Genomic DNA, 27,969 nt, shown 5'->3' with positions numbered 1-27,969 from the left:
GAATCAGCGCCACCCTTCACCGGCCCACTAAACCTGGTCTCGGATGTCATCCCGCAGCTCTACCAGGATCTGGTTGAAGAGGGTGAGTTGGGTGACCAGCGCCTTGGTCTGCTCCCCTGTCAGGGTCCAGGGTGCAGAGAAGCTCAGAACTGGGGCACCAGCCCCGGGCCCTCTCTGGGTAATAAGCCAGGTGCTGCCACTGCTGCCCACCCATCTTTAAACCCCACCCCATTCCTGGCGGAAAAGGACTTAGTTTCAGGCAGCTGCTCCTCCCCCGCATCCTCACGCCCCTTCACCTCAGCGAGGCCTACTCACCTAGGATGGAGTGCAGTGCGTTGGCCACTAGAGAGGACAAGAAAACACAGAGGGTGGACATGTGAGGAGGGGCCTGGCTGGTAAGGAGGAGGGAGGGAACAGGAACAAAGGGCTGGAGTCTTGGAATAAAGATGTGGTGTCGAATGGTAGGAGGGCAGTGGTGATGCGCAAGCAGCACCTGCCCCCTCCACTGGATGAGGGTCCCTCTAAGGGAGCCGCCTCACAGATAGTCGAAACCCAAATCCTCCTGTTCCTAGGCATGGTAGTGGCAGAAGGGATCCAAGTGAGAGGTGACCCGAAGCAGGGCCAGGGCCCCAGTACATTCCATTTCCTCCCTCCCAAGCTTCCACCACAAGAGCTCTTTGAAATATCTGGGAGAAGTGGACATTTTATTTAGGTAAGAGCCTCTGAGCATCCCTGTTAGAGAGACCAGGCAGATGGGCAGTGCTTAGGGAAATGGCTGGTAGGTGACAGATGCCAGTGGGAGCTAAAAAGACTCAAGACCCTTAGCTCGGTCAACCAAGAAAGACCAAGCAGCTAACTTCCTCACCCCCATGCAGAGTTCTTCAGAGTTCTATTCTTTTTTTGGATCATTTTATTTTTCTGGCCACCCTGGTAGGTGGGATGACCTTAAAGGAGATTTTTTTGACCCACACCTCCTGCTGGGATGGTATTATTTGGAGATCATAGAGTCGGAGGTGAAGGAGATTTGGGGTCACAGAGTCAGAATCCCCAGGAATAGGTGAGCCGAAAGAACTGCTGTTAAGGGGGAGGGAGGTCAAGAGGATGGGAGGGACCCGGGGTCCAGGATGTCAGCTAACAGAAGTCTGTGTTACCTGCACTGTGGATAGACTCATCCCCCTGGAACGGACACTCACTCAGGGCTCCGACCCGGGCCATGGACCCGCCCAGAATCATTTTCATAGATTCCACAAAGCCCTGGGGGGACAGAAACAGAGTAGGGTGGGAGGACCTACCAATTCTTCCTCCCACCGGTGCAAACTGTTTCACAGACACTCAGGGGGTCCTCCTTTCCTGCTCACCTGCATCCTCAAATAAGCCTTCTGTCCCGTCCTAATCTCCAGCCCACTGACTTCCGCTGGAGGAATGGGGGCCAGGGCCGGAAGGCCAGCATGCTGGTCACCCAGTTTGCAGTCCACATAGAGATGCAGGGCAGGGCTGGGTCTGGACGGACCTCGGAGTCGCAGGAGAGCCGTGTGTGTGCGCCCGTCAGCCAGGCCTGCTTGCTGTAGGTTCACTGCATGGACTTTGCCATCTTCCCGCTGGTACCGCACCAGCACTGCCCAGAAGGGGAGGTCAGTATGCGCACCGTCCCCCATCCCATCTCCCAGCTGAGAGACGGGATGGATCAATTCTTCTGAATACCACATCTCTAGGACTATCATTCCTTATCCAGCTATGTATCTCTCAACACCTTGTACATAATAGGTACACGAAAAATGTTTTCCAAATTGATTCAAAGAATAGGACTTTCTTAGTCTTCAGTGTCATCAGATCACTCTCTCCCGTTAGGGTGGCAGCTGGTTCCATACCCACTGAACCGTCCCAGTGATCTGAGACAGTTCAGATCCCTGGGACACAGTGATACCACTTCTGGGGCACAGAGACATGCCTCCCCTCCCCCCAGGCATTCCCACATACAACTCCCATTCCTACAGATGCCTCACCCTATTGTTTGGGTGCCTGGCCTCCTGAGGCACCTCCTAAGCACCAGGTACCCCTGGTGCCTGGACACAGCCTGATTGGTCCACGGTCCCCACTGGAGCCCAAGGAGCATTAAGAGGGATCTGAGAGTGGGGATGAGGAAGAGTGCTCAAAGGGGTCACCACGGCAGGAAAGGAGATGCCCACCAGTCACCTTTGTTGATCTTGCCCACAACAGAGGCCTCCAGCCATCGTGTGTTGTCTTGGCGAGAGTAGAGGCCGAAGAGGACACCACCCTGCTTGGGGGGCAGGCGGAAGGTGGACAAGAGATAGATGTCCCCAGCAGTGAGCAGGGCTGTCCGTATCTTCTCCACCACAGCTACCATCTGCCGGGACTCGCCCACAGTCAGCAGGTCAATCACTGGTCACGCAGGGATGATCAAGGTCAGACCCCTGTCAAATGCTAAGGCCTGCTCTCTCCTCTGAGCCTTCGGGGGTGGGGCATCCTTCATCACCACCCGACAGTGTTAGTCACCTCCTGGAAATTCAGCCCTTGTCGCCATCAGAGGACAAGGCATTGTGCCTTCCTTACTGCCACTCTGGGAACCAGCAGGCCTGAGGCTCACTTGGAAATACAGAAACAGCACCCTGCAAACTTGAGATGCTCCCACCAGGTGGCGCAAAGGAGTCACTGTGCTGATCCCAGGCAGGAGTAGCACCTGGTGCCCACAGCACAGAAATAGGAAGGCAGTTTCTCTTTACACGGCTGGGTTTGGCTCATTCCACACCCTAGTGCCCCTCCTCCCATCCTGGGGGTTCAGCATGCTCGCTCTGGATGAGAACAGCTGCTCACTGAAGGCTCCGACCCTCCTACTGTCTGGCTCTCTCCTACAGGAACATACGACCCAGCTCCTCTGCCTCCTGCGTCCTGGCCAATCTGTGGTTTCCCTTCCAGCCAGCAAAGAATCTGTGCCTGTGTCATCTGCTCCAGCTACCTCTCCCACAGCCACAGGCCCATCCTACCACCAGACCTCCAGGAGGGCCCAGACCTCTCGGTCCCCACCCCCCCATCCCGTTCTTAGGTAGCCAGGAGCCCAGGGGCGAAAGAAGCCACCTTTGAGCTGCTCTCCCAAACCCTGAGGTGCCTGGGGTTGCTCAGACACCAACCCAGCCAGGCAGCCCTAGCTAGCATCCAGCTCCTGAGTCCTCTGCCCTGGCCAGCTCCCACTCATCCACCACCTTCTGGTGTCAACTCCTCCCCAAAGGGCCATAATTTCATCAACTCTTCTCTCTGATTCAGTGTCAGGACTCTCCCCTCTCCTTTTGCCCACATGCTCCCTGCTATTAGGCTGGGGGCAAAAGGGGAGGAGGCAGAGAGGGGGCTAAGAAGATTGGTACAGGCTTACCCTGCAGGTCCTGACTGGCAGATGTGAAAGTGCAAAGGAGGAGAAGAGCCAGGGCCCCCCGAAGTTCCTGCGTCTCCATGCCGCTCAGCCGGCTCACTACCCCTGGCAGGCAGGCGGCTGGGAGGGGAAAAGGCTAGGCGGAGAGCAGGAGCGGGGGGGCGGAGGGACTGGAAGGGGGAGTTGAAGGGGGGGCCGGCAGGCGGTGGGGGGGGGGCTGAAACAAAGAGCTGCCAATCACCCTGGAGGCATACCCAGCTCCGGGAACCAGGGGCACTGGGGAAGAGTCCTGGAGGCCTCCTTGCCTCCTGCCTCTTCCTAATGGTGCTCTCCCCCAGGTGCCTCCCTCTCTCCCGGCATCTCGCTGTTGGGGGCTGCTACCGAATGCTACTGTTTTCTGGAAGCCACAGTTGGGGAAGGCAGGAACCCTTGGCGGGGCAGTGCCAGACAGTGGGCATTATTCCACAGCTGGCATGAGAGAATTCCAAGGGAGTGGCCGAAACTAGCTCGCTGTAGTGCCCAGGGGATGGCCGCATGGCATGAAGTTTGCTGCTCGGATAGAGCAAGTGCTCTTTATTGGGGGAGGGGGGTCATGACTTGTGCTTGCGCCTCCGTTTTTCCCTCATTCCTAGGAAAACTTCGAGTCTGGAAGCGTCCGCTGGGAACTGGAGGGAGAGTCTAAAACAGTGGTCAGTGAGGTTGAAGAAATCAGGAAAGAGGAAAGGGACACCAAGGACAGGAGTAGACCAAAGGACAGTCCAGGAGCCGGGGGCCAGACTGGGAACACTGGGGGTACCGGCGGACAGGCCGTGACCCGGATGAAGCAGAGGGGCGCCTCTGTTCCCGTTACCAAGGCAACAGCCCGCGAGCCCCACCTCCCCTTCCCCCACTCAGGCCCAGCCCGGCCTCGCTCCGGCCGCCGCCACCGCCCCTGTTTTGTTTCCATGGCAACAGGAGGCGCGGGGCCGGTTCCAAACATAACGCGCTGTGGAAAACATGCAGCTCGGGGGACCCCCCCCACCCCCGCAGCCCCCGCTCGGGGCCGAGCCCTGCGGGGCCCCCAGAGCAGCCCAGACCTCGGGCAGATTTGCGAGGGCCCCCAGAGCCCGTCCAGGAGCACAAAACCCCCCTCTCCTAGGCCCGCCGCGCCTTCGGGGGTTCAGGGCTCCCCTCGGCCGAGGTACCCTGACTCTCCAAGGCGCGCCGCGCTGAGAGCCCTTCCCCCCTTCGCGAGCCACCTCTGGATCAGGCGGCGCCCGCCCTCCCCCGAAGCCCTCGGCCCCGCCCCACGCCGTCAGGCAGCCTCTCTGGCCGGGATAAGCCGCGCCCTCCTGAGGGCCTCCCCCGGCTCTCCACTGCGATCCGCCTGAGGGGCTGGGGGCGGATCCGCACAGTGGAGGGCGGAAGCGCAGGGGGAGGTGCTTCCGGGACAGAGGGCGGGCAAGATGGCGGCGCCCATGGAGCTGTTCTGCTGGTCAGGGGGCTGGGGCCTGCCCTCAGTGGACCTGGACAGCCTGGCCGTGCTGGTGAGGAGCGGCGCCGGCGCCCTCTGCTGCGCCCTGGAGGACTGGGGAGGGGGCCCGGACTAGCCGGTCATCCGAATTTTGCCAGGGCGCCTCAGCACGCGTGCAATGGGGGAAACTGAGGCCATCAAAGAGCGTGACTGGCCGGTATAGACTCAGTGTCCTGTGTCGTAGCAGCCTAGGTTTTGTTTAGCGATGGAAAGAGGCCTGATCAGGGGTTCAGAAGATGAGTTTTAGTTCTTGAACATCCATTTACTGGCTCTGTGACCTTGGGACGATCCCTTCTTTCTGGGCGCTGTTTCTTCATCCAGAGGTTTACTAAGGCTGGACGATCTCAGGGTTCTCCGGCTCGGCATTGCTGCTTTCTCCTCAGCCTCCCTTTCCTCCTCCTCAATCAACAGCATTTACTGAGTTTATTTTTTATTTAACCAAAGGGCCCACAGCCAGGCTCTGTAGAAAATGCTTTGGAGCCAGGCAGACTAGTTCACTTCACACATTCACTCACTCATTTAATAAGCATGTATTAGGCCTCTTCCAAATACTAAACATTGGCATGCAAAGATGAATAGCATTTGGTCCCTTCCCTGAAGTTGTTCACAGAAAGATAGACGTGTCAGCAAATAAGTGTAATAAAATGTTCAGGTGCTAAGTTATAAGTAGGAACAGGCCATAGAGACTGCCCAGGAAGGAATGGTTAGTGCTTCCAAATGAGGCTAGGTGTTCACCAGGTAGATGGCAGGAGAGGAGAGAGAGGGAAGGATTTTCCTGGCTGACTTGTAATCATGGACATGTCCATAATCTCTGTGAGCCTTGTGTTGCCCATTGTAAAATGGGAACAGTAATGTCTACCTCTTTTTTTGTGAGGCAATTCCTAAGCATAGGGCATAGCACAAAAGGTATTCAATAAATGTTATTTCTTTTCTTGATTCCCCTGTGGGGGCCATGTCCCTGGCCTCTCTGCCTTCTGCTTCCTTCCCTGCAGACCTATGCCAGATTTACTGGTGCCCCACTCAAGGTGCACAAGATCACCAACCCCTGGCGGAGCCCTTCAGGTACCCAGTGTCCCTGGGGGGTGAGGAAGGGAGTGTACAAGGGGAAGAGCAGGAGACAGACAGGGATGTGGTGCAGTTATGTATGGATAGGCAGCTCTCTGGTGGACATACTTCTTTCTCAACGTCAGGAACTCTGCCTGCCCTTCAGACCAGTCATGGAGAGGTCATCTCAGTACCACACAAGATCATCACCCACCTTCGAAAAGAGGTAGGTGGCTTGGGTAGGGGGGCTGCCAGTGAGAGACGTTCAGTCAATTCAGTGCAACACACATTTATTGAGTACCAAATATATGCCAAACCAGACACAGGGGACCGAGCTTCAAGGAACATATAGTCTGGTTGAGGAGACACAGACATGTTGCTGTGATGTAGTAAGTAGTAGGGTAGAGATTCAGCTAGGCCACTGTCAAGGCATCTGGAGGCACAATGACTTCTGCCTGCTGGGTGAGGAGGGAGAGGTGAACAGGCTGATGACACATGGAAGGGAAAGGAGAGAACAGTTGGCTCAGATGAGGTCCTCAAAGATGAGACCAGAAAAAAAAAGATGGCACCAGACAGGGATTGCTAAGGGCCATTGCCCTTTTTTCAGGGACCAGGTTGGGCTTTATAATATGGGGCTCAGGATGGACGAGGCTAAGAGCCAGGGTGGGGAAGTTGAGAGAGCATTACGAGAGGATTGGGGAGGCCTAGGCTGTGCTTTTCACTGTCATTGGCTGTGTGACCTTGAGCAAATTGCTTAACCTCTCAGAGCCGTAAGTTTCTTATTTGTAAAACTATGGGGCTTAGCCAGGATGCTTTCCAAGGGCTCTTCTAGTTTCATGGTCTAGTTCCAAAAGTGAACATACTGTCAGAAATGGGGCCCTCATTCATTTCTACTTTCCCAAAGGTGGAGGAACCAGGGAATTAATGGAGGCTTGAGAGGGGATCCAAGTAAAAGCCAGAGTTCCTGGCGGGACTGGGCTATTGTTGCCTTATGTATGAACACAACTTTCCCAGTTTCCAAAGAGTTTTCTCCTAACACAGCCACACTGAGAGAAAGATTATTATCCCTATTCCATGAGGGAGAATGAGGCTCAGAGAGATTTAAGGATCACACTCAAGAGGTTATTTGGGGACAACGTTTACTCAGGATGTGGAGGAGGGTGCTGAGGAGCAGATACTGGAGCCTACAAGGTGTGGCAGGCTGAGACCTGGGGGTATGGTTGGAATGTGTGTGGTGGTGGCGCCTGGGCCATGGAATGACATAGAAGAAACACCCAAGAGCTGGGCACTGGGGCCCTAGACGTGGGTTCACTGGGTCTTGGGAGCATGAGGATGGCGTCCCCTAGTACCCGAGGCACTGACTGAGGCCCAACCTGCATCTGAGCTCCGCTCTGCTAGTTTTGTGGTGTCTGGATTGGAGAAGTTACTGTTAGAAAGTTGCCGTCAGCAGGCATCCTGCCAGCTTTCTGTGGAAACTCTGGGAGCTGCTCCTGGTTTGTGGCTGGGCCTTCCTTCCAACTCCCAATGGGCGCGGGACCTTGACGGCCAGCAGGCTCCAAGGTCCAGGCTTCCCGCCAACAGCAACAGGCTACTGACTGGGCCCAGGCAAGGGGGCCTCAGCGAGCAAAGCCCCACACTCTACCTCTGCTACACTCAGAGGTCAGTGTGGGTGGTGCCAGACAGGATGCCTCCCTCCTTGAGGAAGTGTCCCTGGAGTCCTCCAGCATCCACCTCACAGTGGATGTTTCCTCCACAGAAGTACAATGCTGATTATGATCTGTCAGCCCGGCAAGGAGCAGACACCTTGGCCTTTATGTCTCTGCTGGAGGAGAAGCTGCTCCCGGTGCTGGTGAGTGTGCCCAGACCTCCCAGCATGGGTGGTCAGTGGGGGAGGGGGTCGGGCATACACACAGACACCCCCCCACACCCCCCCCACAGGCTTGGAGCAGCGTGGGGACCAGAAGCCCACCCTGGGTCAGGCAGGTGCACTGGCTCAGACCTGCTTCTTCCTTCCTATACACCCAATCCAGATACATACTTTCTGGGTAGACGCCAAGAACTATGTGGAAGTAACCCGGAAGTGGTACGCAGAGGCTATGCCCTTTCCCCTCAACTTCTTCCTGCCTGGCCGCATGCAGCGGCAGTACGTGGAGCGGCTGCAGCTGCTGTGTGGGGAGCACAGGCCAGAGGAGGAGGAAGAGCTGGAGAAGGAGGTACCTCTGGGACAGGGGGCTGTTGTATGAGAGGAGCCCCCAGGGCAATGGCCAGGAGTGGGAGTGCCTGGCAGGGGAGGTGGCACTGTTCCCGCAGCCGCAAGGTGACCTGGTGTCCCCCTATAGCTGTACCAGGAAGCTCGGGAATGCCTGACCCTTCTCTCTCAGCGCCTGGGCTCTCAGAAATTCTTCTTTGGAGATGCGTGAGTCTGACTCCCGGGGAATCATAGGTGGCTTGGAAGAAGGTACAGGTTCAGACAGCCACAGAGGCTAGGGTGGGCTCAGGCTCTGGAAAAGAGGTCCTCGGGACAGACATTGGATCTGGTGACAGTGGGGCTGTGTGTGGGCCCGGAGCCGCCTCAGTGGTACAGGAGGGTGGGAGGGCCGCCAGGCCCAGGAGGGGCCTGCTGGGCTGTGGGGCACTCAATGTGCCCTTTATGCAGCCCTGGGATAGAGTCCCATTCAAGGCAGGCTGGCGCCACCTGGGGCGCCTTCCCCACACCAGGACCAGAACTGTGTGTCCTCTCCTCCCCTGCTGCCCAGAGCCTACCTTTCCAGGGCCGACTCTTCCTCCGACTCCATCTGTCCCCCTTCTCCATCCCACCCTTTCTCTCTGCTGCAGCCCCGCCTCCCTGGATGCCTTTGTCTTCAGCTACTTGGCCCTGCTGCAGCAGGCGAAGCTGCCCAGTGGGAAACTGCAGGCCCACCTGCGGGGGCTGCACAACCTCTGTGCCTACTGCACCCATATCCTCAGCCTCTACTTCCCCTGGGAGGGAGGTAAGGGGCAGATGGGTGGGGGGTGGGCGCTAGCTCTGCGGAGAGTGGGCAGGGATCCAGAAACCAGCCCCCCGACCCACCTTCCTTCCTTGCCCCTCAGCTGAGGTGCCACCTCCACGCCAGACACCAGCAAACCCAGAGACTGAGGAGGAGCCATATCGGCGCCGGAACCAGATCCTATCCGTGTTGGCGGGGCTGGCAGCCATGGCGGGTTATGCCTTGCTCAGTGGCATTGTCTCCATCCAGCGGGCACCACCTGCCCGGGCCCCACGCACACGGGCCCTGGGCATGGCTGAGGAGGTTGAAGAGGAATGATTTATCCTCATGCTCCCAGGACTGATTTTTCTACTGTCATGCATTCCAGAGGCTCCTGTGTTTCCCCATTGTTGGTATGGCTGGAAATGGGGTCCCACCCCCAGAATAAAACTGCTCACACTGACTGGGATCAGACATTCTCTCCTTTAAGAGGCTGCCATTTTTCCTCGCTGGACCACTGGGGTCATCTGGGTGCTTGAGTCTACCCACTGGTGCTTGGCTTCTTTGACTGCCTGTGCCCTGGTGCTGACATCTGCATGGACCTGGTTCTGCATCTCCAAGAAAGACAAGCACTTCCCAGTTTTGGGTTCAGCTTTCCTAGTCTCTTCCTTTCCTTAATCTCTCTTGCCATCCACCCCCCACCCCTGTGTTTGTACAGACAGTGAGCTCACCCTGGGCCTGGGCCCAGTTTCCACAGGCAACCAGCACACAGCACACGCTCACACAAGCATGGGGGTGGAGGACCACTGGGGCCTCCCGGTCCTTTCCCTAGGGGCCTCCAGCCCCTGGCACCAACTAGAGGGGAGAGTGAGTCACCCAAACCACTGCCTCTGGGCTTACGTCACGTAAGCTCCCCCCCAGTCCTGCTGTACCCTCTGTAGCCACAGACAGCATGTGAGCTACTATCCCTTCGATGTCCATGCTGAGCCTAGGCACCTGCTTGGGTATCTGTTCCATCACTGGCGACGCCACAGATAGGTGTGAATGGAGTAGCCAGGTGAGATAGCTTCCACGAAGCCCACGGCAGGATCCTTGATGGTAAGAGGCACATCCTTAGAGGAGCTGGGGGAGACGGGGAGGAGAAGCTGAGAGTGTGATCCTGCCAAGCCCACCGTCTTGTCCTCAGCCCAGTTCCGAGGCCCCACTGCTCTCACCGGTTTAGCACGACCACAACTGCAGAGCCATCGGGATGTATCAGTGCCACTGTGTCCAAGTCATTCTTCTCACTGGCAACCAGCCCCACTCTCTGAGATCCCTCAGGAATGAACTTGCTGAAATGGGAACAGGCATCATCAGGGACCCCAGCCCAGCTCCCCTGGCCCTGAGGGCAGCTCCCATCAGTCTCTCACTTAAGAAGTCATCTTCCCTACCCCCTACCCCCTCCCCCTAGAACCCTTCCAAAGCTCTGCCCTAACTCTCCAGGCCTCAAGCTGTGCGGCTGGGTGTGCCCTGTCCTCCCGCCGCCCAGTCCCAGCATCGGGCATTCAGGGATTGTCTGTGTCTCGAATGCCAGCTAGTCACTGCCTGCCTAGATGGTGCAAGGGGGACATGCGTGCTGCTCCCAAAGTTCCCACCCTCAGCACCTTCCTGCTTCCGCACTGGGGCAGGGGGAGGGGGGAGAGGGGGCGGAGATACAATCCCAGTGCAGGAGATGCCAGGACTGGTGTGGAGTGGGGGTGCCTGCCCTCCACTCACCTGAAGTGGCCAAGGTGGTAAAACATGGGCTGTTTGTAAAATGTGTCCTTGGCGATGTCCACAATGATGGGGCTGTCGACAAAGTTGCGCACCCAATTGGGTCCCCCCTCAGGGTTTAGGGCGAGGTTCCAGTCAGTCCAGCCGACCACATGGTAGAGGAGGTTCTAGGGTAGGAACAGGGCAGAGACAAAGGCCCCCAGTGAATACAGTTAAGTGTCACATGAGGGAGACGGGCTATGGTGCCTCAGCCTTTGTGAGGGGAGTAATATCTAAGGAGCGAGGGTTTGTGAGGACAGAGGCATCGCCAGAGAAGCTGAGGAATCTGAGGCAGATGTAACCGCTCAAGCATTTGGAACGAGGGTGATGGTGTGCAGATCTGTGAAGGGAAGGCAACCTAGAGGGGATCATGATATCCCAAAATTTGCTCCAAAGAGTAAGCCAGCTGGGGAAAAGCTGGAGAGGAGCCTTTGGTGAGACTAGCAAGGGGTCTGAGGTGGTCTGCTTTGCGGAAAGGGAGACAGGTGGTTCACCGTGATGATGCTGTGGCTATACTGCATCCCTCGATCCCAGGAGCCCAGCCGCACGCTCTGCTCCCAGAACTTGGAGCCCACACAGGCCTCTGAGGCAAAGAGCATGGTGTCGGGGAACAGGCGATGTGTCTCCCCCAGGGTGGCTTTTGCTGGAGCCAGAAAGTCCAGGTACCAATGTACAGCGATGCCATGAACATACTTAGCTGCTTCTGGGTCTGCCAGCACCTGTACAGGGAAAGGGAAGGACTACTGGGGAAAGAGAGCCACTGAGCCTGGGTCCTGCACAAAGGGTTCTGGAAGAGGCATTAGGACCTGAGAAGTGGGCAGTGGGATGAACACAACTTAGAGGGGGTTAAAGTGACAACCGTGGAGATTCATGGGGCCCTGGATTTGTAGAGGGGGATCACCACCACCACCAGCACCCCAGGGGTGCCACCTGGGCACCTGGTCCCAGCCAGGGTGCTCTAGGAATCAAGAGTTGGGGCAGGGAAGGCACTCTGTTCGGGAGCCAGCCATTCGGATGCTGGGCTTGGGGGTCACTAGGGCACCCATGGAGCTCCTGGTCCTTACCACCTGGGCCCAGTGGGGCAGCAGCAGGCGTTGGTCATCTAGCATGAGCAATCGGACGTTGCGGTGTGTACTGTTGGCCAGGGTGGGGCCCAGGTCACGGGCGATGAAGTCTCGCTGGTGTTCAGGGGTGAAGCCCAGGCACTGGAAGGGGTACCCGCTAAATAGCCCTGCAGAAGGCTCGTTCTCAGCTGTCACTGCCCAGAACTGTAACTTGTGCTCAGCATAGGCATCCAGGAACCTGGCGAGGGAAAGGGTGTGAGTGATCATGGCCAAGACAGGGAACCAAGACCCTGGGGAATAGGAGGGCTGACTGGGTGGGGGAAAACTGAGGGGCCTGAGTCTGAAAGACCCAGAAGGTAGAAAGGTGAGCTGAGGAGATCTGGAGGCGGAACCAGATCAAGGGCTGGGACATAGACCAGGGTGTCCAAGATGGGAGGCTGGTCCGGACCGCATGGCCCTGCTGTTCCCTTACTTGACAAAGTATCTGGCCCAGGTCTGGTGGTAGAGATCCCCTGGATGACCCTTGAGTGTCCCCTTCCCAGTCACTGCCCCATTGGTCTTAAGCCAAGTGGGTGATGTCCAGGGACTGGCAAAGAGTGAGACAGGGCGCTGGGCCAACTCCAGGGCTTGGTGAATCAGGGGTATCTAGAAACAAAGGTGGTGAGGAGAGAGACATCCAGAGTTGGAACATAAACAGACTGGCCCACCCAGTGTATCAGGCCTAGCTATCGGCCTCCTCCCTCCCACCCCAGGACAGAACACAGAGAGCAGAGGGCACGTTCTATGTCTCTCTGCAGACTGCTCTAGCCCGAGGCCTCTCAACCACCAGGCATCAATGCCACCGGGGCCTGAGGCAGCCAGAGTGGCCACCTTGAGCTTGACATCTTCCTCTGGGAGGCTGAAGTTGAGCAACTGGAAGTCATCAGGGGTGTCCGCATAGGTGTAGGTGCGGATGGAGAAGTCACAGCTGGCCATGGGGACCCGCAAGATGTTGTATTCGATTCCTGCAGAAAAAGAAGACCAAGATATGTGTGTCTGAGTCAGTAGGAGAATGTGGGGCACTGTCTACCACTTGCCAGTCCTAAATTACGTCTGAGTTGAGGGCTAAGGGGAACTTGGGCTCTGGGTGAAGCGCAGACCTTCTGAGCCTGAGAGGCCCCAGGCACTCAGCAGAAGATGGGTAGGACAATCTTTTTTTTCACTGGGCATTAAGAGAGACCCATATGTCAGGGATGGGTGGATGTCAGGGTCAAAGGAAAGGTCAAAGTGTCAATTGCACTATGTCATCTTGTCCCCTTCCTCCTTACCTTCTTTAGAGAAGTACGATTTGAGTAGTAAATCCCGTGCAGGAGGTGACAGGGCAAGGATGTTGAGAGCAGCAGCATCTGTCACGGCCCCTCCAAAACCCTTCACTTTCTGGAACTTCTGATCTGGCTGCAGGGTCAACAGCAGCCCTGAGGACATCCGCAGGGAATAAAGGGTGTCAGTGCACAGGGGAGAAACTCCATGGTGATTGCCGGCATGATTTAGCTCCAGGAGGACCCCAGCCTGGGTGAGGGGTGTAGTGGTTACCTGTGCCTGTGCGGTTGGCCTGGATGGTCCCCAGACTCAGCTCCATTCGGCGCCCACTGCGTGTGCTCTCAAAGCGGCTGAAGGTGCCAGGGTCAGGCAGGGCCAGGGGGTCAAGAGAGTCACAGTACGTAGCATTGCAGACACAGACCACTGAGCTGTAGCCAAAGCTTTTAGGGCTGCAGGGGCGGGCACCTGGGAGGGAGAGAGCACAAGAGAGGTAAGGGCTGAAGGAGGAAGATGGGGAGAAGGGACACACTAGTTGGAAGGAAAGACTGAATACTGATTTCAAAGATTCTCTTGATGTACCCCACAGTTGATCTCAGTCACTCAAAAGGGTTTAGTGAGCATCTAATGAAGTCCACCACCGTATGTCAGAGACTACCAAAGGAACATAAGGCAGAAGGGGGCCTCGGGGCTCCCTCCCTCCTCCTTGACTCACCTGATGCCCACGACACGGCCTGAAGTAGAAGCAATCCCATGAGACTGGGAGCCATGATGCCTACTCTGTCCTGGGGCTTGGGACACTCCTGAGAACAGAATGAGGAGAGGCTAGAGGGCAAGCCCCTCTCCACCTCTCATCTACTCTCCCAGGCAGGGCTCGGCTGCCTGTGGGCACCCAGCCTAGTCTCCCACCTTTAATAGAATGGAACAAAGCCCACAGACACCTGGGTCCAGACACCCTCCAAGCCCTCTGCTAATAATAGCTCTCTGCCCACCCCGACCAGGACCCTCCTCCACCCCTCGTCCTAACCATTTCTCCCTCAACCTCACCTTCCCTCCATCTGTCCCTCCATCAAAGGGCCGTGATGGCCTGGTTTCGAGGAGAGTGTGTCGTTCACTGAATTCCAGAGCCTGGAGCGCCAGGATTCCAGAAAGAGCGACAAGACCATTTGGGAGCCCTGGCCCACTCACCTCTCTGGAAGGACTTGAAAACACCATCACCAGATGAGAAGACTGCGGGGTTCCCAAACCTCGGAGGGATAGAGTATCAGCTAAATAAAAACAGGGGTGCAGGAGCCTGAGGTAGCCATACGTACCAGGTGAGCCCTGCGAGTTAATTCCGGCAAAATGGAGTGGATGTGTCACGTGATAACTATGGGAGAGTCACATGACACGAGAAGTGAGGCAATCGCAACCATACTTGTAAAGGGCAACTAACTGTCTTCTGGGCTGTTGGTGATTATACACCGTATGAAATTCTGGAAGGCATGTATGGATGACAACTTTAGGAAGAATCTAGATGAAAGATCTGAATGAAGGATTGGGTAGGGGCTCCCGAATCCCAAAGGATGGGAACCACAGCAGGCACATTGCTTTCTTGAGAAAAAATTTTAGTCATGCTAATAAAGGTGATACTAATAAAAGAGGTTCACTGTGCAAAATACTGAGGCCAAAATACTGAGAGATGATTAAGAAGTCTTTGCCCTATCGAGGTTCGGAAGGCTCATAAGAGTCAGACTCTTACACGGATGGTAACAGATAAAGACAAAATTGGTAACAGGTGTGCACAGAGAGGCCCTTCATGCTGGGGTTATCCTGGAAGGTTTCATGGAGGAGAAGAGGTGAGGTTTAGGGAATATTAACCAGAGAAGTGCAGGGACGATGGGCCCTGGGCAGAGGGACAGTGCTTCTCCAGTCCTCACTTGTTTCATCATCAGATGCAGATGAGAAGGAAATCACAGGACAGGGGGGTTGTGTAAAGTAGTTCAGAAACTGGAAAGTGTGGTACAAAGCTGCATCCTCAGTGGATGTGACAAGGGGGTTGTCCATGTGTTGCCTCATGGGCCACATCATATTGATTCAGTGGGAATGACACAGAATTATGACCTGACTGACTACAGCTCTCTGAGCCTACTTCGTCACCTGTAAAGTGGAGGGAATACCACCACCTCACCAGGTCACTACTGAAATCAGGGAGATAAGCACAGTGCCTGGTACAGAGTAGACACTTGGGAACCACTTGTTTGTTGTGCCTTTTTGTTTTTTTAAATTATCTCAGTGAAGTCTTTCCAGACACACTCCAGGCAAAATTGACCATTTCTTCTTCTAGGTTCCTGTAGCCTTATAGGAGCTATAGTCTCACTGAGACTATACTGAATATAGACTATACTGAATACAGTCTCAGTGAGACGAGCTTGGTTTGAATCCTGGCTCTACCACTTACTGGCTGTTTGACCTTCAATAAATTACTTAATCACTCTAAGCCTCTGTTTCCCATCTATAAAAGGGGAGAGATAACTCCTATCTCACAAAATTGTTGTGAGGTGGAAGTATGATAATGTGTGTCTAGCACACTGCTTGGCACCAAATACTGCAACAAGTTAGGGCTGTGTTTATGGAAGGAGCTTGGAGCTCCCCAAAGGAATGGCTTACTCGTTCTAAGTAGAAGACCTGGCACAGGGTGGGTAGGTGCCAGCTTGTTGCATTGAATTGAACCATCATCACTATGTCAAATCGGCCCCATCTAGACTTCCTGTTTTTCCAGGAAATGCTGCACAGGGCTTGTTCTTGGGAAGAGGGCAGGTGATCTTACTTCCCTCTAGTTCACTCACTCCACAAATATTTATGGATATTAAGTACATACTACATTTGCCCCTACCTCCTCTGTTGGCTTTGTTTATTTTTTAACATCTTTATTGGAGTATAATTGCTTTACAATGGTGTGTTAGTTTCTGCTGTATAACGAAGTGTATCAGCTATACATATACACATATCCCCTCCCCCTTGCGTCTCCCTCCCACCCTCCCTATCCCACCCCTCTAGGTGGTCACAAAGCACCGAGCTGATCTCCCTGTGCTATGTGCTCTGTTGGCCTTAGAGCCCCACTCCCCTCCCTGTTTCCCTCTGCAGGCACAGAGTTTGTGAGTGTCCTGTTTCTTCTCTCACAATGTGGTTTGCCCTTGAGGCTTTTATATTTTATTTTCTAAATAAAGTTGGTTATAATAAGGGCTAATAATATTTATTGAGTACTTATTCTGTGCTACTTCATGCTCATAGTCTCATTTTATTCTCATGTGGCAGATACTATTATTTTCCCCATTTTAGAGGTGAGGAACCTAAGACTCTGAAAGATCATGAAGTTGCCCTAAGTCGCTTGACTACTCAGCTGTGGAACCTGGATTTGTAATGAGGCGGGGCGGGCACATGGCCCCCTCAGCTCGCGGCTGTTAGCCCGAGACCCTGAGCGCCGTGGTTAAAGGTCCCGCTCCACCAACAGTCAGCCTGGCAGTGGTCCTCTCAGCAGAGAGTGGGTTAGGCCGAGGCAGATCTCGGCCTTCTCGCCGGGACCCTCCAGGCCCTCCAGCCGCGGGGCCAGCGGGTGAGCTGGGGTGCCCCGGGGACAAGATGAGGGCTGTGTCCCGCAGAGCTACAAGCCCTCACCACAGCCACCCACTGGCCGGGTCCAGGCCTCAAAGCAGCAGCAAACCCCTGCCCCATCCCACCCTGTGCAGCCTAATGGCAGTGGCGGTCTCCATGGGTCCCAGGCCATGGAGGCCTCAGCAACTGCAGTATATGGACACTGCCATTAAGGTAACAGCTTCAGGGACTTCCCTGGTAGCATCATGGTTAAGAATCTGCCTGCCAATGCAGGGGACATGGGTTCGATCCCTGCTCTGGGAAGATCCCACATGCCACGGAGCAACTAAGTCCGTGCGCCACAACTACTGAGCCTACGCTCTAGAGCCCGTGAGCCACAACTACTGGGCCCGCGTGCTGCAACTACTGAAGCCCGCACGCCTAGAGCCTGTGCTCTGCAACAAGAGAAGCCACTGCAATGAGAAGCCCGTGCACTGCAACGAAGAGCCCCGCTCTCCGCAGTTACAGAAAGCCTGCGTGCAGCAACGAAGACCCAATGCAGCCAAAAATTTAAATTAATTAATTAATTAAAATAAATTTTTTAAAAAAGGTAACAGCTTCAACCAGCTTCAGTTTCTCCCTTCACATTTCTAAGATTGGTACAGCTTAGATCAGTTGTCTCCCGCTAGGAGGTGGCCAGAGGTCAGGGTTAAGCTGCAAGGACACTGCACATCATTATTTGAGGTCCACCGCTGTTGGGGCTATTCTCAAAGAAGGGCAATCGTTGTGAGCTGGGAATTCACCTGACTGGTATTTGCTACAACATGTATTCCTATCAATCCTATACAAATCATTCTCTCCAGTGTAAATGAAAAGCCTGAGGGCCGGCTGGGTCCCTGGGCGCCTGGCTCCCTCAATGATGATGGCTGGGCAGGGTCTGGGGACCTGGCCCTGAGGGTGCCGCCAGCTGAGATCTGCCTCTTCAGCAGGGCCTGGGCACTGGCAGTAAGACCCATACTGGGTGCTGCACCAACGCTCCCGGCAGGGTAACTGGCCCTCACAAGGACCCCCTCCTTTAGCCAGGGCCTGGACCTCAGAGAGTAAAGGTTGAGCCTTTGGGACCTTGCCCTTTCTCGTCAGAATAGAGAATAACATTTGTTTTGGTGGAGGTTTACAGGAATGCTGTGACCTGACCGTGACCTGACCTCAAGAACAAAGGATCTGACACCAAAGAAGTCTGCAACAACTAACCACAGCCCTCCCTCACCTTTCCTATAAATGAGCTTTGCTGAAAGCTTTCTTTCCGGGAGTTCGGGTTTTTAAGGCATAAGCCACCTGTCTCCTTGCACGGCCCTGCAATAAATCTTTCTCTCTCCAAACTCCGACGTTGTGGTATTGTTTGGCCTCTCTATGCATTGGGCACACGGACTTGCGTCCGATAAGATTTGTATCCAGGGTCCTATGACACAAATGACACATTTGATGAGTGCCTCCAGTGTGCCAAATGCTACATTAGCTGCCGGTTATTTTCAAAAGCTGCTGTGCTGGTCTGCAGCGTCTGTTTTAAAATCGTTCCATGTTTTCTACACGTGTTTTACCTGCTCAAAATGAAGCCCGGGCTTCCCTGGTGGCGCAGTGGTTGAGAGTCCGCCTGCCGATGCAGGGGACGCGGGTTCGTGACCCGGTCCGGGAGGATCCCACATGCCGCGGAGCAGCTGGGCCCGTGAGCCATGACCGCTGAGCCTGCGTGTCCGGAGCCTGTGCTCCGCAATGGGAGAGGCCAAAACGGTGAGAGGCCCGCGTTCCGCAAAAAAAAAAAAAAAATGAAGCCCAAGTTGGCTTCTGAAGTGCTGGCTACGTGGCAACATTTCTGGATCTGTGTTCTTCAAAGGCATTGGTCAGGGGATAACTTGTCAATAATGAAACAGAATCCAGGGCTCCCAGCTTGGGCAAGATGGATTGATTTTCAGCTGGGGAGAGGTAGGTCTGCCTCTCTTCCCAAGCTTCACTCTCCCTGTCCTGGGAGATCTCAGCCCAACAGCCTGAGCACCCCTTTTCATAAAAAGTATTTCCTCACATACTCTCTACTATCCTGAAATGAACCTATAGATAATATGACTTACCTACACACATAATTTAAGAGAATCAATATAGTTGCCTTAATTGGCATATAAAGGAAAGATAATGGGACTATTTTTTATAGCAAAATATGTTTCCAATAAGTAAATGCTTAGGCATGATTACCTACAAGACATTATAAAATAGTCAGATATGTACTAACCTAAATGGAATAAATTAGGATTTAACAGAAGCAAAAACAGCCCATGAATTAATAATTTCAATATGTAAGTTTCATATGTCATTTTTACAATACGTAATTATTATTGTGCTGCAAAAACATAAAATATATGATAAATCAAAATGCTTAAAAGTCAATCTTTATGAATAAGATTCAGTGCATTCCACATGTCTTCACAAATTCACTATTTGATTCTAGGCCTTAGCAATTCAGTAAGGAAAAGGACAGTCTTTTCAACAAACGGCGCTGAGATGACTGGATATCATGCAAAAAGACAAACGTAGGGACTTTCCTGGTGGCGCAGTGGTTAAGAATTGCCTGCCAATGCAGGGGACACAGGTTCGAGCCCTGGTCCGGGAAGATCCCACATGCCGCGGAGCAACTAAGCCCGTGTGCCACAACTACTGAGCCTGCACTCTAGAGCCCACAAGCCACAACTACTGAGCCCACATGCCACAACTACTGAAGCCCGTGCGCCTAGAGCCCGTGCTCCGCAACAAGAGAAAACCCCACTCACCGCAACTAGAGAAAGCCTGTGCGCAGCAATGAAGACCCAAAGCAGCCAAAAATTAAAAATATATATATATAAATAAATAAATTTATTTTTTTAAAAAAGATAAACTTAGACCCTTACCTCACTCCATAATCAAAAATCAAAGCAAAATGGATCACAGACTTAAATGTAAGAGCTAAAACGCTTAATTTTCTGGAAGAAGGAAGGCTAGGAGTAAATCTTTGTGACCTTGGATTAGCCAGTGGTTTCTTTTTCTTTTGTTTTAGGCAACAACAAACACTTGTTTTCTCACATAGTTTCTGTGGGTAAGGAATTCAGGAGTGGCTCATCTGGATGGTTCAGACTTGAGGCTTCTCAAAAGACTGTAGCCAAGACGTTGGTCAGGGCTGCTATCATCTGTAGTAGGCTTGACTGGGCTGAGGCTCTGCTTCCAAGTTAAGCCACTAACATAGGTGGTGAACTGGGGCTGGCTGTTGGCAGAAGGCCTCAGTTCCCTACCATGTGGAATAATTCATAGGGCTGCTTGAGTGTCCTCACAACATGGCAGCTGGATTCCTCTCCAGTGAGTGATCTAAGAGATTGTAAGGCGGAAGCCACAAGGTCCTAGCCTCAGGAGTCACACATTATCATTTTCACAATACCCTATTGGTTACACAGGTCTTCTATACAGATGTGTGGGGGGCAGAGGGGCTAAATAAAGGTGTAAACACCAGGAGGTGGGGATCATTTGGGGGCCATCTAGGAGGCAATCTGCCATAGTCCGTCCCCTGGCTTCCCATAAGTCATGTCCCTCCCACATGTAAATACTATTACTTCCTCCCAAGGTTCCCAGAAGTCTCATCTTCTTATAGCTTAAGTCCAGAATCTCTTTAGACAATTGTTTCTTATTTATGATTCCAAAACACAAATGACAGAAGAAAAAAAAGATAAATTGGACTTCATCAAAATGAAAAGTGTTTGTGTTTCAAAGGATGTCATCAAGAAAGTGAAAAGACATCCCACAAAATGGGATAAAATACTTTCAAATCATATCTCTGATAGAGGCCTAGTATCCAAAATATATAAAGGACTCTTATAACTCAGTAATTAGAAGATAACCCAATTAAAAAATGGGCAAAGGACTTGAATAGATATTTCTCCAAAGATAATATAAAAATGGGCAACAAGCGCATGAAAAGATGCTTGACAACATCAGTCATTAAGGAAATGCAAATCAAAACCACTATGATGGGCTTCCCTGGTGGCGCAGTGGTTGGGAGTCTGCCTCCCGATGCAGGGGACGCGGGTTCGTGACCCGGTCCGGGAGGAACCCCCATGCCGCGGAGCGGCTGGGCCCGTGAGCCATGGCCGCTGAGCCTGTGCGTCCGGAGCCTGTGCTCCGCAACGGGAGAGGCCACAGCAGTGAGAGGCCCGCGTACTGCAAAAAAAACCCAACACTATGAGATACCACCTCATAGGCACTAGGATGGCTATGATCAAAAAGACAGACAATAACAAGTGTTAGCAAGGATGTGCAGAAATTAGAACGCTCATATGTTACCGTGGGAATGTAAAGTGGTGCAGCCACTTTGGAAAACAGTTTGGCAGTTTCTCAAAATGTTAAACATAGAGTTACCATGTGACCCAGCAACTCCATTTCTAGGTATCTCCTTAAAAGAAATGAAAACATTTGTCCACCCGAAGACTCGCACATGAATATTTACAGCAGCGTTATTTATGGAAACAAACTAAATGTCCATCAGCTGGTGAATAAATACACAAATAGTGGTATTTCATTAAATGGAATACTATTCAGCAATAAAAAGGAACAAAATGCTGATACATGCTACGATATGAATGTACCTCAGAAACATCATGTTAAGTGAAAGAAGCCAGACAAAAAGACCACACATTGTGTGATTCCATATATATGAAATTCCAGAGTAAGCAAATCTGTAGAGACAGAAAATAGATTAGTGCTTGTCTGGGGCTGGAGTGGGAATGGAGATTAACTGTTGCAAAACTCTGTAAATTTACTCAAAATCATTGAACTGTACACTTAAAAGGAGAAACTTTTACAGTATGTAAATTACACCTCAATGAAGCTAGTAAAAAAACTTTACTTTTATTACATATTTGCAGTTGGTTCATTGCTTTTGCAGGTACGCTACTGCATTGAAACTCTTTTAAACGAAGTATATTGCATAGCTGGAAGTGCTCTAATACACTGAGTAGACAGATGCAATAATGTCAAGACAATGTATTTTATTTAAGCTTCCTTCTCCATAATGATCTCCTCCTAAATTACTGGGCTGTTCCAAAAAACAAAAAAACACCTTGTAAAACTTTTCTGCATTATTATATAATGAAGTCCTGCTGATTTATATTTGATTTTATATTTGCATACATTGTTGTTGTTGTTTTAATAAATTTATTTATTTATTTGCCTGCATTGGGTCTTTGTTGCTGTGCATGGGCTCTCTCTAGTTGCGGTGAGTGAGGTTTTCTCTTGTTGCAGAGCACGGGCTCTAGGCGTGCGGGCTTCAGTAGTTGTGGCACGTGGGCTCAGTAGCTGTGGTTCGCAGGCTCTAGAGCGCAGGCTCAGTAGTTGCGGCACACGGGCTTAGTTGCTCTGTGGCATGTGGGATCTTCCCGGACCAGGGCACGAACCTGTGTCCCCTGCATTGGCAGGCGGATTCTTAACCACTGAGCCCCCAGGGAAGCCCTTTGCATATATTGTTGAGCAGAACATCCCAAAGTCAAGTAGAATGAGAGACAATTCTTCTTTGTGCAGGACTGTCCTCCATGTTATAGATGGTCTACCTTTCCTGTCCTTCCACTAAATCCTCAAAGTGCCTCCTAATCCTGGTCTCCACTAAAGAGACGTTTCCAAAATGCCCGCTAGGGGGTGACTGAGAACCACTGCCCTTAGGGGAGTCACCTCAAACGCCCAGGTTGCAGTAGCCACTAGGGACGTACTAGGTGGCCACAAATGCGTTCCTCGGTCCCCTTTGCACAGCACTTTTACTTTATTTTGTATTTTTTTTGGCCGTGCCGCAAGGCATGTGGGATCTTAGTTCCCCGACCAGGGATCGAACCTGTGTCCCTGCAGTGGAAGTGCGGAGCCTTAACCACTGCTCCGCCAGGGAAGTCCCTGCACAGCACTTTTTTTTTTTTTTTTTTTTTTTTGCGGTACGCGGGCCTCTCACTGCTGTGGCCTCTCCCGTCGCGGAGCGCAGGCTCCGGATGCGCAGGCTCAGCAGCCATGGCCCACGGGCACAGCCGCTCCGCGGCATGTGGGATCCTCCCAGACGGGGGAACGAACCCGTGTCCCCTGCATCGGCAGGCGGACTCTCAACCACTGCGCCACCAGGGAAGCCCTTGCACAGCACTTTTAAAAGATTTAGCTAAACACCAAGGGAGGACAACTGGGAAATAAATATAAGCGAAAAGCAGAAATACAAAAATAGTTTGGCTGACCCAGCACAAGAGTTCTGATCCCACTTCAGCCAGCCCTGTGACAAGCTGTAGGCTTGGCTCAGATAGCAAACTCCAGCCCTGGAGCCTGGTAAGTACCATGTCACAGGCTCCTTGCTCTTTGGGTCTCAGATCAACTCCCCAAGGAGGGTGCCTCCTTCCCAGTCCCACTGTCACCTCCATGGTCAAGTCAAAGAGAGACACTCTTATGCCATGCATAACAGAGTAGGTGCTCAAAAAATATTCAAGAGATGAATGAATGGATAAACCTTACCAGTCAACCTGGAACCTGTCCTTTCAGCTCTGGTTTCTTATCTGAAGATACACCACTCCTCCTGATTACTGACATCAAATGACTTGTTTCTCGGGCAATTGATTTATTGATTATGGCAATAAAGTTAGTTTGATTAACCAACTTTTTAAAAAAAATATTTATTTATTTGGCTGTGCTGGGTCTTAGTTGCAGCACGTGGGATCTTCGTTGCGGCATGCGGAAACTTAGTTGCAGGATATGGGATCTAGTTCCCTGACCAGGAATTGAACCTGGGCCCTCTGCATTGGGAGCACGGAGCCTTAGCCACTGGACCACCAGGGAAGTCTCTGATTAACCAACTCTTAAACAATAACCATAGCATACTTGGAAAGCCCAGTGCAAATGGAAAGTATTTGTACCTCACATGCTCCCATATAATTTTTCTCAAGATACCAACAGCCAACCTTTCATGAGTGCTTATTACATGCATTAGCCTGACAACCCCATGTTACAGACGAGAAAACTGACTTAGGTCAAGTGAGTGGCAGAGTCAAGCCTAAATTCAGGTCTGTCCTACCCTGAAGCCCAAGCAGCTCTTAGCCATCATGTCATACAGCCTCCCAGATATTTCAGTTGCATATTTTTAGTCTTCTGTAAGTTTATAAATGGTTACAGGGCAAATCTCATGGTTAATATTTCTCTGAAACTTTAAAACTCTTCACTTAGAGACAAGCACAGAATCGGGGCTCAAGTTTACTGAATGAATGAATGGGTTAAGTTACCAACCGCACCTTCTCGCTGTTTAAGGTCCTGCTTGTCAGTGTTTCAGAGACTGTCCTTGGTGTGGTTTGAAGCAAAGGAGTGGTGAACTTCAGGAAGAATGAGGTTAACTCTGAACAAGACTATTACAGTGAGAGTGAGACCTAACTAAGGCGATTTGGTGGAGGCAACAGGAAGTATGATTCAAATACTGAACAACTGTGAGCCTGCTCGCACATTCCTTATTGTTCTGAGCTTCCCATGCAGGGTTGTAATGAGGCTTATTGAAGATAACAGTATCTGAGAAGGGACTTCCCCGGTGGTGCAGTGGTTAAGAATCCACCTGCCAATGCAGGGGACAGGGGTTCGAGCCCTGGTCCGGGAAGATCCCACATGCTGTGGAGCAACTAAGTCCATGAGCCACAACTACTGAGCCTGCGCGCTAGAGCCCGCGAGCCACAACTACTAAGCCCACATGCCTAGAGCCTGTGCTCTGTAACAAGAGAGGCCACTGCAATGAGAAGGCCCTGTACCACAAGGAAGAGTAGACCCCACTCACCACAACTAGAGAAAGCCTGCGCGCAGCAACAAAGACCCAACGCAGCCACACACACAAAAAAAAATCTGAGGTGTTCCTTGTGAACTGTAAAATTCCACATAGATGGCTGGAATTATTACTGTTATTGTTATCCAGGCTTTGTTTCTTCCCTCCAGGTACAGTAGAAGGAGTCTTCTGTGCGAGGCCTCTACCTCCACCCTTGCTCCCTCCAGCCACCACCATTTCTCTCCTGTTCCCCTCAAGAAGAGGCAATAAGGAAGGGTGTTTCAGCATGAACACCCGAGTGATTATACAGGATTGAAATCCTTGCTTCATTTCTCACTAGAACTGAGATATTGGGAAGTTTCTTGACTTCTCAGAGCTTCAGTTTTCTCATCTCCAAAACTCTTGCCTCATGGGTTGTTATGATGATTTCATGCAACAATGCATGTAATATTACTCAGAGCCAAACCTCTGGAATGAGTTGCTACACCTCTCTCCACTTCCTACACTCCACAGGCTGATACTGGACCCTCCTGGCTCCAAAACTGCTCTTGCCAAGGTCACTAATGATCCCTTTGTTGCTAAGTCCAATGAATAGTGCTCAGCCTTTTTTTTTAAATATAAATTTATTTATTTATTTATTTCGGTCTGCGTTGGGTCTTTGTTGCTGCGTGCAGTCTTCCTCTAGTTGCGGCGAGTGGGGGCTACTCTTCGTTGCGGTGCATGGGCTTTTCATTGTGGTGGCTTCTCTTATTGCGGAGCATAGGCTCTAGGCACAGGGGCTCCAGTAGTTGTGGCTCGCAGGCTCAGTAGTTGTGGCGCACAGGCTCAGTAGGCTCAGACTCTGTGGCATGTGTGATCTTCCTGGACCAGGGCTCAAACCCGCGTCCCCTGCATTGGCAGGTGGATTCCTAACCACTGCGCCACCAGGAAAGTCCCTGCTCAGCCCTTATTCGACTGGACTTTTTACCTCCTAGAAGCACTCTCTTTTGTTTTCATGACTCCACACTCTGCTGCTTTGGATGTCCTCCCACTTCTTTGGCTGTTCCTTCTCTTTTGCAGGCTTCACGTCCTCTTTCTGTCTGTTCCTTAGGGTTTTGTCCTAGGCCTTCTCTTCTCATACGTCATGCTCTCTCCACAGAGATAATCCATGGCTTTGACTAACCTTCTAGTTGTTTTCTGGTTCCACAATCTCCACTTCCAATCCCAATCCTTCTCCTGGGATGGACTCTGTGATGTGACTCTGCCCTCCAGACCTTTCCTCTGGGTGTCTCACAGACACTTCAGCAGGACCATCATGAGAGCATCATCTCCTCCAGCCAAACCCACTCTTCCTCCTGTGTTTTTTTTCCCCATGAATAGAACCTCTTCCTCACAGAACCTGGGGCTCATCCTTGACTCTGTCCTTTCCCTGTACCCTTCTCCCTGTCTATTCTCTTCTAAGCTACTGAAACATCTCTTGCTTGGCCTCCTACACTCTACTTTTCTCCTCCAATCCATTCACCAAGAACTGGATGGTCTAACTAAAATACAAATTCTGAAGCTACCACTCTCCCTCCTAAAATCCTTCAACGGCTCCACACTGCCTTTTAAGAGGGCTACCGGGACCTGGCATCTTTGTTCCAGTCTCATTTCTCACCTCTCCACTTGGACCATATGCTCCAATCACATTTCGTCTAATAGGCCACATTCCATCTTGCCTCTCTGCTCTATGCTATTTTCTTCTCCTCTCTTGAAAAAAAATGGATAACTATTCTTTTTCATCATTAACTCCTCAGCCTTAATGTCCCTACCATCAGTACCATTTTCCTGACACCCCTGAATGAGCTGGGCACCCCTGCTATGTGCTCCCAAGACACATATTTGACAAATCATAATTGGGCATCTACTATGTGCCAGGCACTGTTCTAGACCCTGGTGATACAGTAATGAATAAGATTATAAAGTCCCTGGCCCTATGGAGCTTATGTTCCAGTGGTGGTGGAAGACAAAAAACAGATAATTTCAGGTGGCCGTGAGAACTATGAAACAAAATAAAGGGGAAGGGGGACTTCCCTGGCGGTCCATTGGTTAAGACTTAGCCTTCCAGGGATTTCCCTGGTGGCTCAGTGGCTAAGAATCCGCCTGCCAATGCAGGGGACACGGGTTTGAGCCGTGGTCTGGGAAGATCCCACATGCCGTGGAGCAACTAAGTCCGTGCACCACAGCTACTGAGCCTGTGCTCTAGAGCCCGCAAGCCACAACTACTGAGCCCACATGCCACAACTACTAAGCCCACGTGCCTAGAGCCTGTGCTCCACAACAAGAGAAGCCTGCGCACCGCAACAAAGACCCAACGCAGCCAAAAATAAAAAAAAAGACTTAGCCTTCCAATGAAGGGGGTGCCGGTTCAATCCCTGGTGCAGGAGCTAAGATTCCCACATGTCTTGAGGCCAAAAAACCAAAACATAAAACGGAAGCAACATTGTAACAAATCCAGTAAAGACTTTAAAAATGGTCCACATCAAAACAAAAAAATCTTAAAAAAAAAAGGGGAGTAAGGAAGCTGGACAGAAGGAGTGAGTGGGACAGTGATAAGCAGTGAGTTTGGAGTAAAAGGCTGGGGGTCAAGTTCTTCTGCAGGGCCTTGGTGGCCACAGTGAGGAGTCTGAATTTTGTTCCAAAATGGAAATTCACTGGACATTTTGGGGCAGGGAAGTGACAACATCAGATTTATATTTTTAAAAGATCACATTGGCTGCTGTGTAGGAATCAGACTGTAAGGGGCACGACGGAGACCAGCCTCCAATTACAGCCTGCCACAGACTGGCCCCCTTGTTCTACATCCTTTCTGCCTCAGAATCCTCCCAAAGGCTCTTTAGTATGCATCACTCTTCACCTCCATTTAGCCTAGGTAGTGCCTATTCATCTTTCTTTCGGAACTCAGCTCATATGTCATTTTCTCCAAGAAATTCTCTCCTTTCACACACACTCCTCCTGTGTGTGAGGAGCCCTTACATCTCCTTTGTAGCTCTTATTACATTTGCAATTAATTGTACAAATGGTTTAATGTCAGTTATAGCACCCAGTAGCCTGCTAACTCTTTTTTCTGCTGATCTGTCCGTGAGAAAGCCCAGTAGGGCGGGGATCAGTCTGTATCCCCAGTACGTAGCACAGCACCCGGTGCTCGTCCCGTGCTCATTGAACATCTGTCGGATGATTGAAGAATGGATAAATTACATAGACTTTCTTTCCACTCCACCCCTCAAAAAAGCAAGTGGGTAGAAGAGGATTTGAAGATTTCCCCCTCTTCTTCATTAGTAAAATACAACCATCCCTACAATTAATAATAACAATGATGATAAAAAGGTGAAGTGCAGACGCAGGGAAAGGAGAGTTAAGATCCCAAAAGTGCAAAATCCATTACGCCTACCGTCGGCGAAGCGAAACAGCAGCCCCAAACGGAGGCGAAGGGAAATCCCAGAGCAGCCTGCAAAGCGGGGTGGGCGGGGCGGTAGAAGGGGGCTCAGCAGAGCTAG

The 27,969-nt window shown here is 51.9% G+C and overlaps 3 protein-coding genes across 20 annotated transcripts in view; 1 reads left to right on the top strand and 2 right to left on the bottom strand.

Annotated features, from left to right (window-relative positions):
- The window catches only part of THBS3 (thrombospondin 3), a 10,172-nt gene extending 6,607 nt beyond the window's left edge, over nucleotides 1-3,565 (bottom strand). For 3 of the 4 annotated variants that reach the window (XR_009538379.1, XM_060136836.1, XM_060136846.1), the window contains exons 1-6: nucleotides 3,386-3,565; nucleotides 2,194-2,400; nucleotides 1,359-1,615; nucleotides 1,152-1,254; nucleotides 316-342; nucleotides 34-116 (exon numbers count right to left, since the gene is read on the bottom strand). Coding sequence is in view for 3 of the 4 variants with exons in the window: in XM_060136836.1 (XP_059992819.1) it covers nucleotides 34-116; nucleotides 316-342; nucleotides 1,152-1,254; nucleotides 1,359-1,615; nucleotides 2,194-2,400; nucleotides 3,386-3,464 (756 nt within the window). In the remaining variant the exon portion in view is untranslated. Of the gene's footprint in view, nucleotides 1-33; nucleotides 117-315; nucleotides 343-1,151; nucleotides 1,255-1,358; nucleotides 1,668-2,193; nucleotides 2,401-3,385 lie in introns of those variants that run through there. The other variant, XM_060136854.1, reaches the window with a different exon arrangement.
- On the top strand, nucleotides 3,463-9,368 carry MTX1 (metaxin 1). Its single transcript, XM_060141869.1, is given in 10 exon segments — nucleotides 3,463-3,494; nucleotides 4,277-4,433; nucleotides 4,435-4,908; nucleotides 5,888-5,957; nucleotides 6,086-6,165; nucleotides 7,696-7,788; nucleotides 7,970-8,152; nucleotides 8,279-8,355; nucleotides 8,775-8,929; nucleotides 9,030-9,368. Coding segments are annotated over 10 exon segments (1,536 nt in total). The 3' UTR covers nucleotides 9,245-9,368.
- GBA1 (glucosylceramidase beta 1) lies at nucleotides 6,213-27,969 on the bottom strand. Of its 15 annotated transcripts, none has more exons than XR_009538388.1 (12): nucleotides 14,245-14,392; nucleotides 13,772-13,859; nucleotides 13,333-13,524; nucleotides 13,068-13,214; nucleotides 12,631-12,764; nucleotides 12,233-12,405; nucleotides 11,761-11,998; nucleotides 11,191-11,415; nucleotides 10,661-10,824; nucleotides 10,120-10,236; nucleotides 9,010-10,027; nucleotides 6,213-6,397 (listed from the first exon to the last, which is right to left on the bottom strand). XR_009538388.1 is itself a non-coding variant. In XM_060136884.1 (12 exons), the coding sequence occupies exons 1-11, from the start codon at nucleotides 14,269-14,271 to the stop codon at nucleotides 9,922-9,924; spliced, it is 1,611 nt and encodes a 536-aa protein (XP_059992867.1). In that variant the 5' UTR covers nucleotides 14,272-14,392; the 3' UTR covers nucleotides 6,213-9,513; nucleotides 9,902-9,921. The 15 variants fall into 15 exon arrangements, 10 of the variants coding, with proteins under 10 accessions (XP_059992867.1, XP_059992893.1, XP_059992883.1 ...); XR_009538389.1 differs by having other exon boundaries at nucleotides 6,213-6,394; XR_009538383.1 differs by having other exon boundaries at nucleotides 6,213-9,513; nucleotides 9,838-10,027.

Source organism: Lagenorhynchus albirostris, chromosome 2 (assembly GCF_949774975.1).
Source record: "Lagenorhynchus albirostris chromosome 2, mLagAlb1.1, whole genome shotgun sequence".
In the NCBI taxonomy this organism is placed as follows: domain Eukaryota; kingdom Metazoa; phylum Chordata; class Mammalia; order Artiodactyla; family Delphinidae; genus Lagenorhynchus; species Lagenorhynchus albirostris.
This window is presented reverse-complemented; position numbering and strand designations above follow the sequence as displayed.

What these genes read in the sequence shown, in the direction of transcription:
- GBA1 (XM_060136870.1), bottom strand. Translation starts at nt 14,271, where the DNA reads ATGGTGTTTTCAAGTCCTTCCAGAGAG. An exon ending in GGCCGTGTCGTGGGCATCAG is followed by an intron (nt 13,525 to 13,771) that starts GTGAGTCAAGGA and finishes TCTCCCTCCCAG; the next exon opens with GTGCCCGCCCCTGCAGCCCT. An exon ending in ATCGTACTTCTCTAAAGAAG is followed by an intron (nt 12,765 to 13,067) that starts GTAAGGAGGAAG and finishes CTTTTTCTGCAG; the next exon opens with GAATCGAATACAACATCTTG.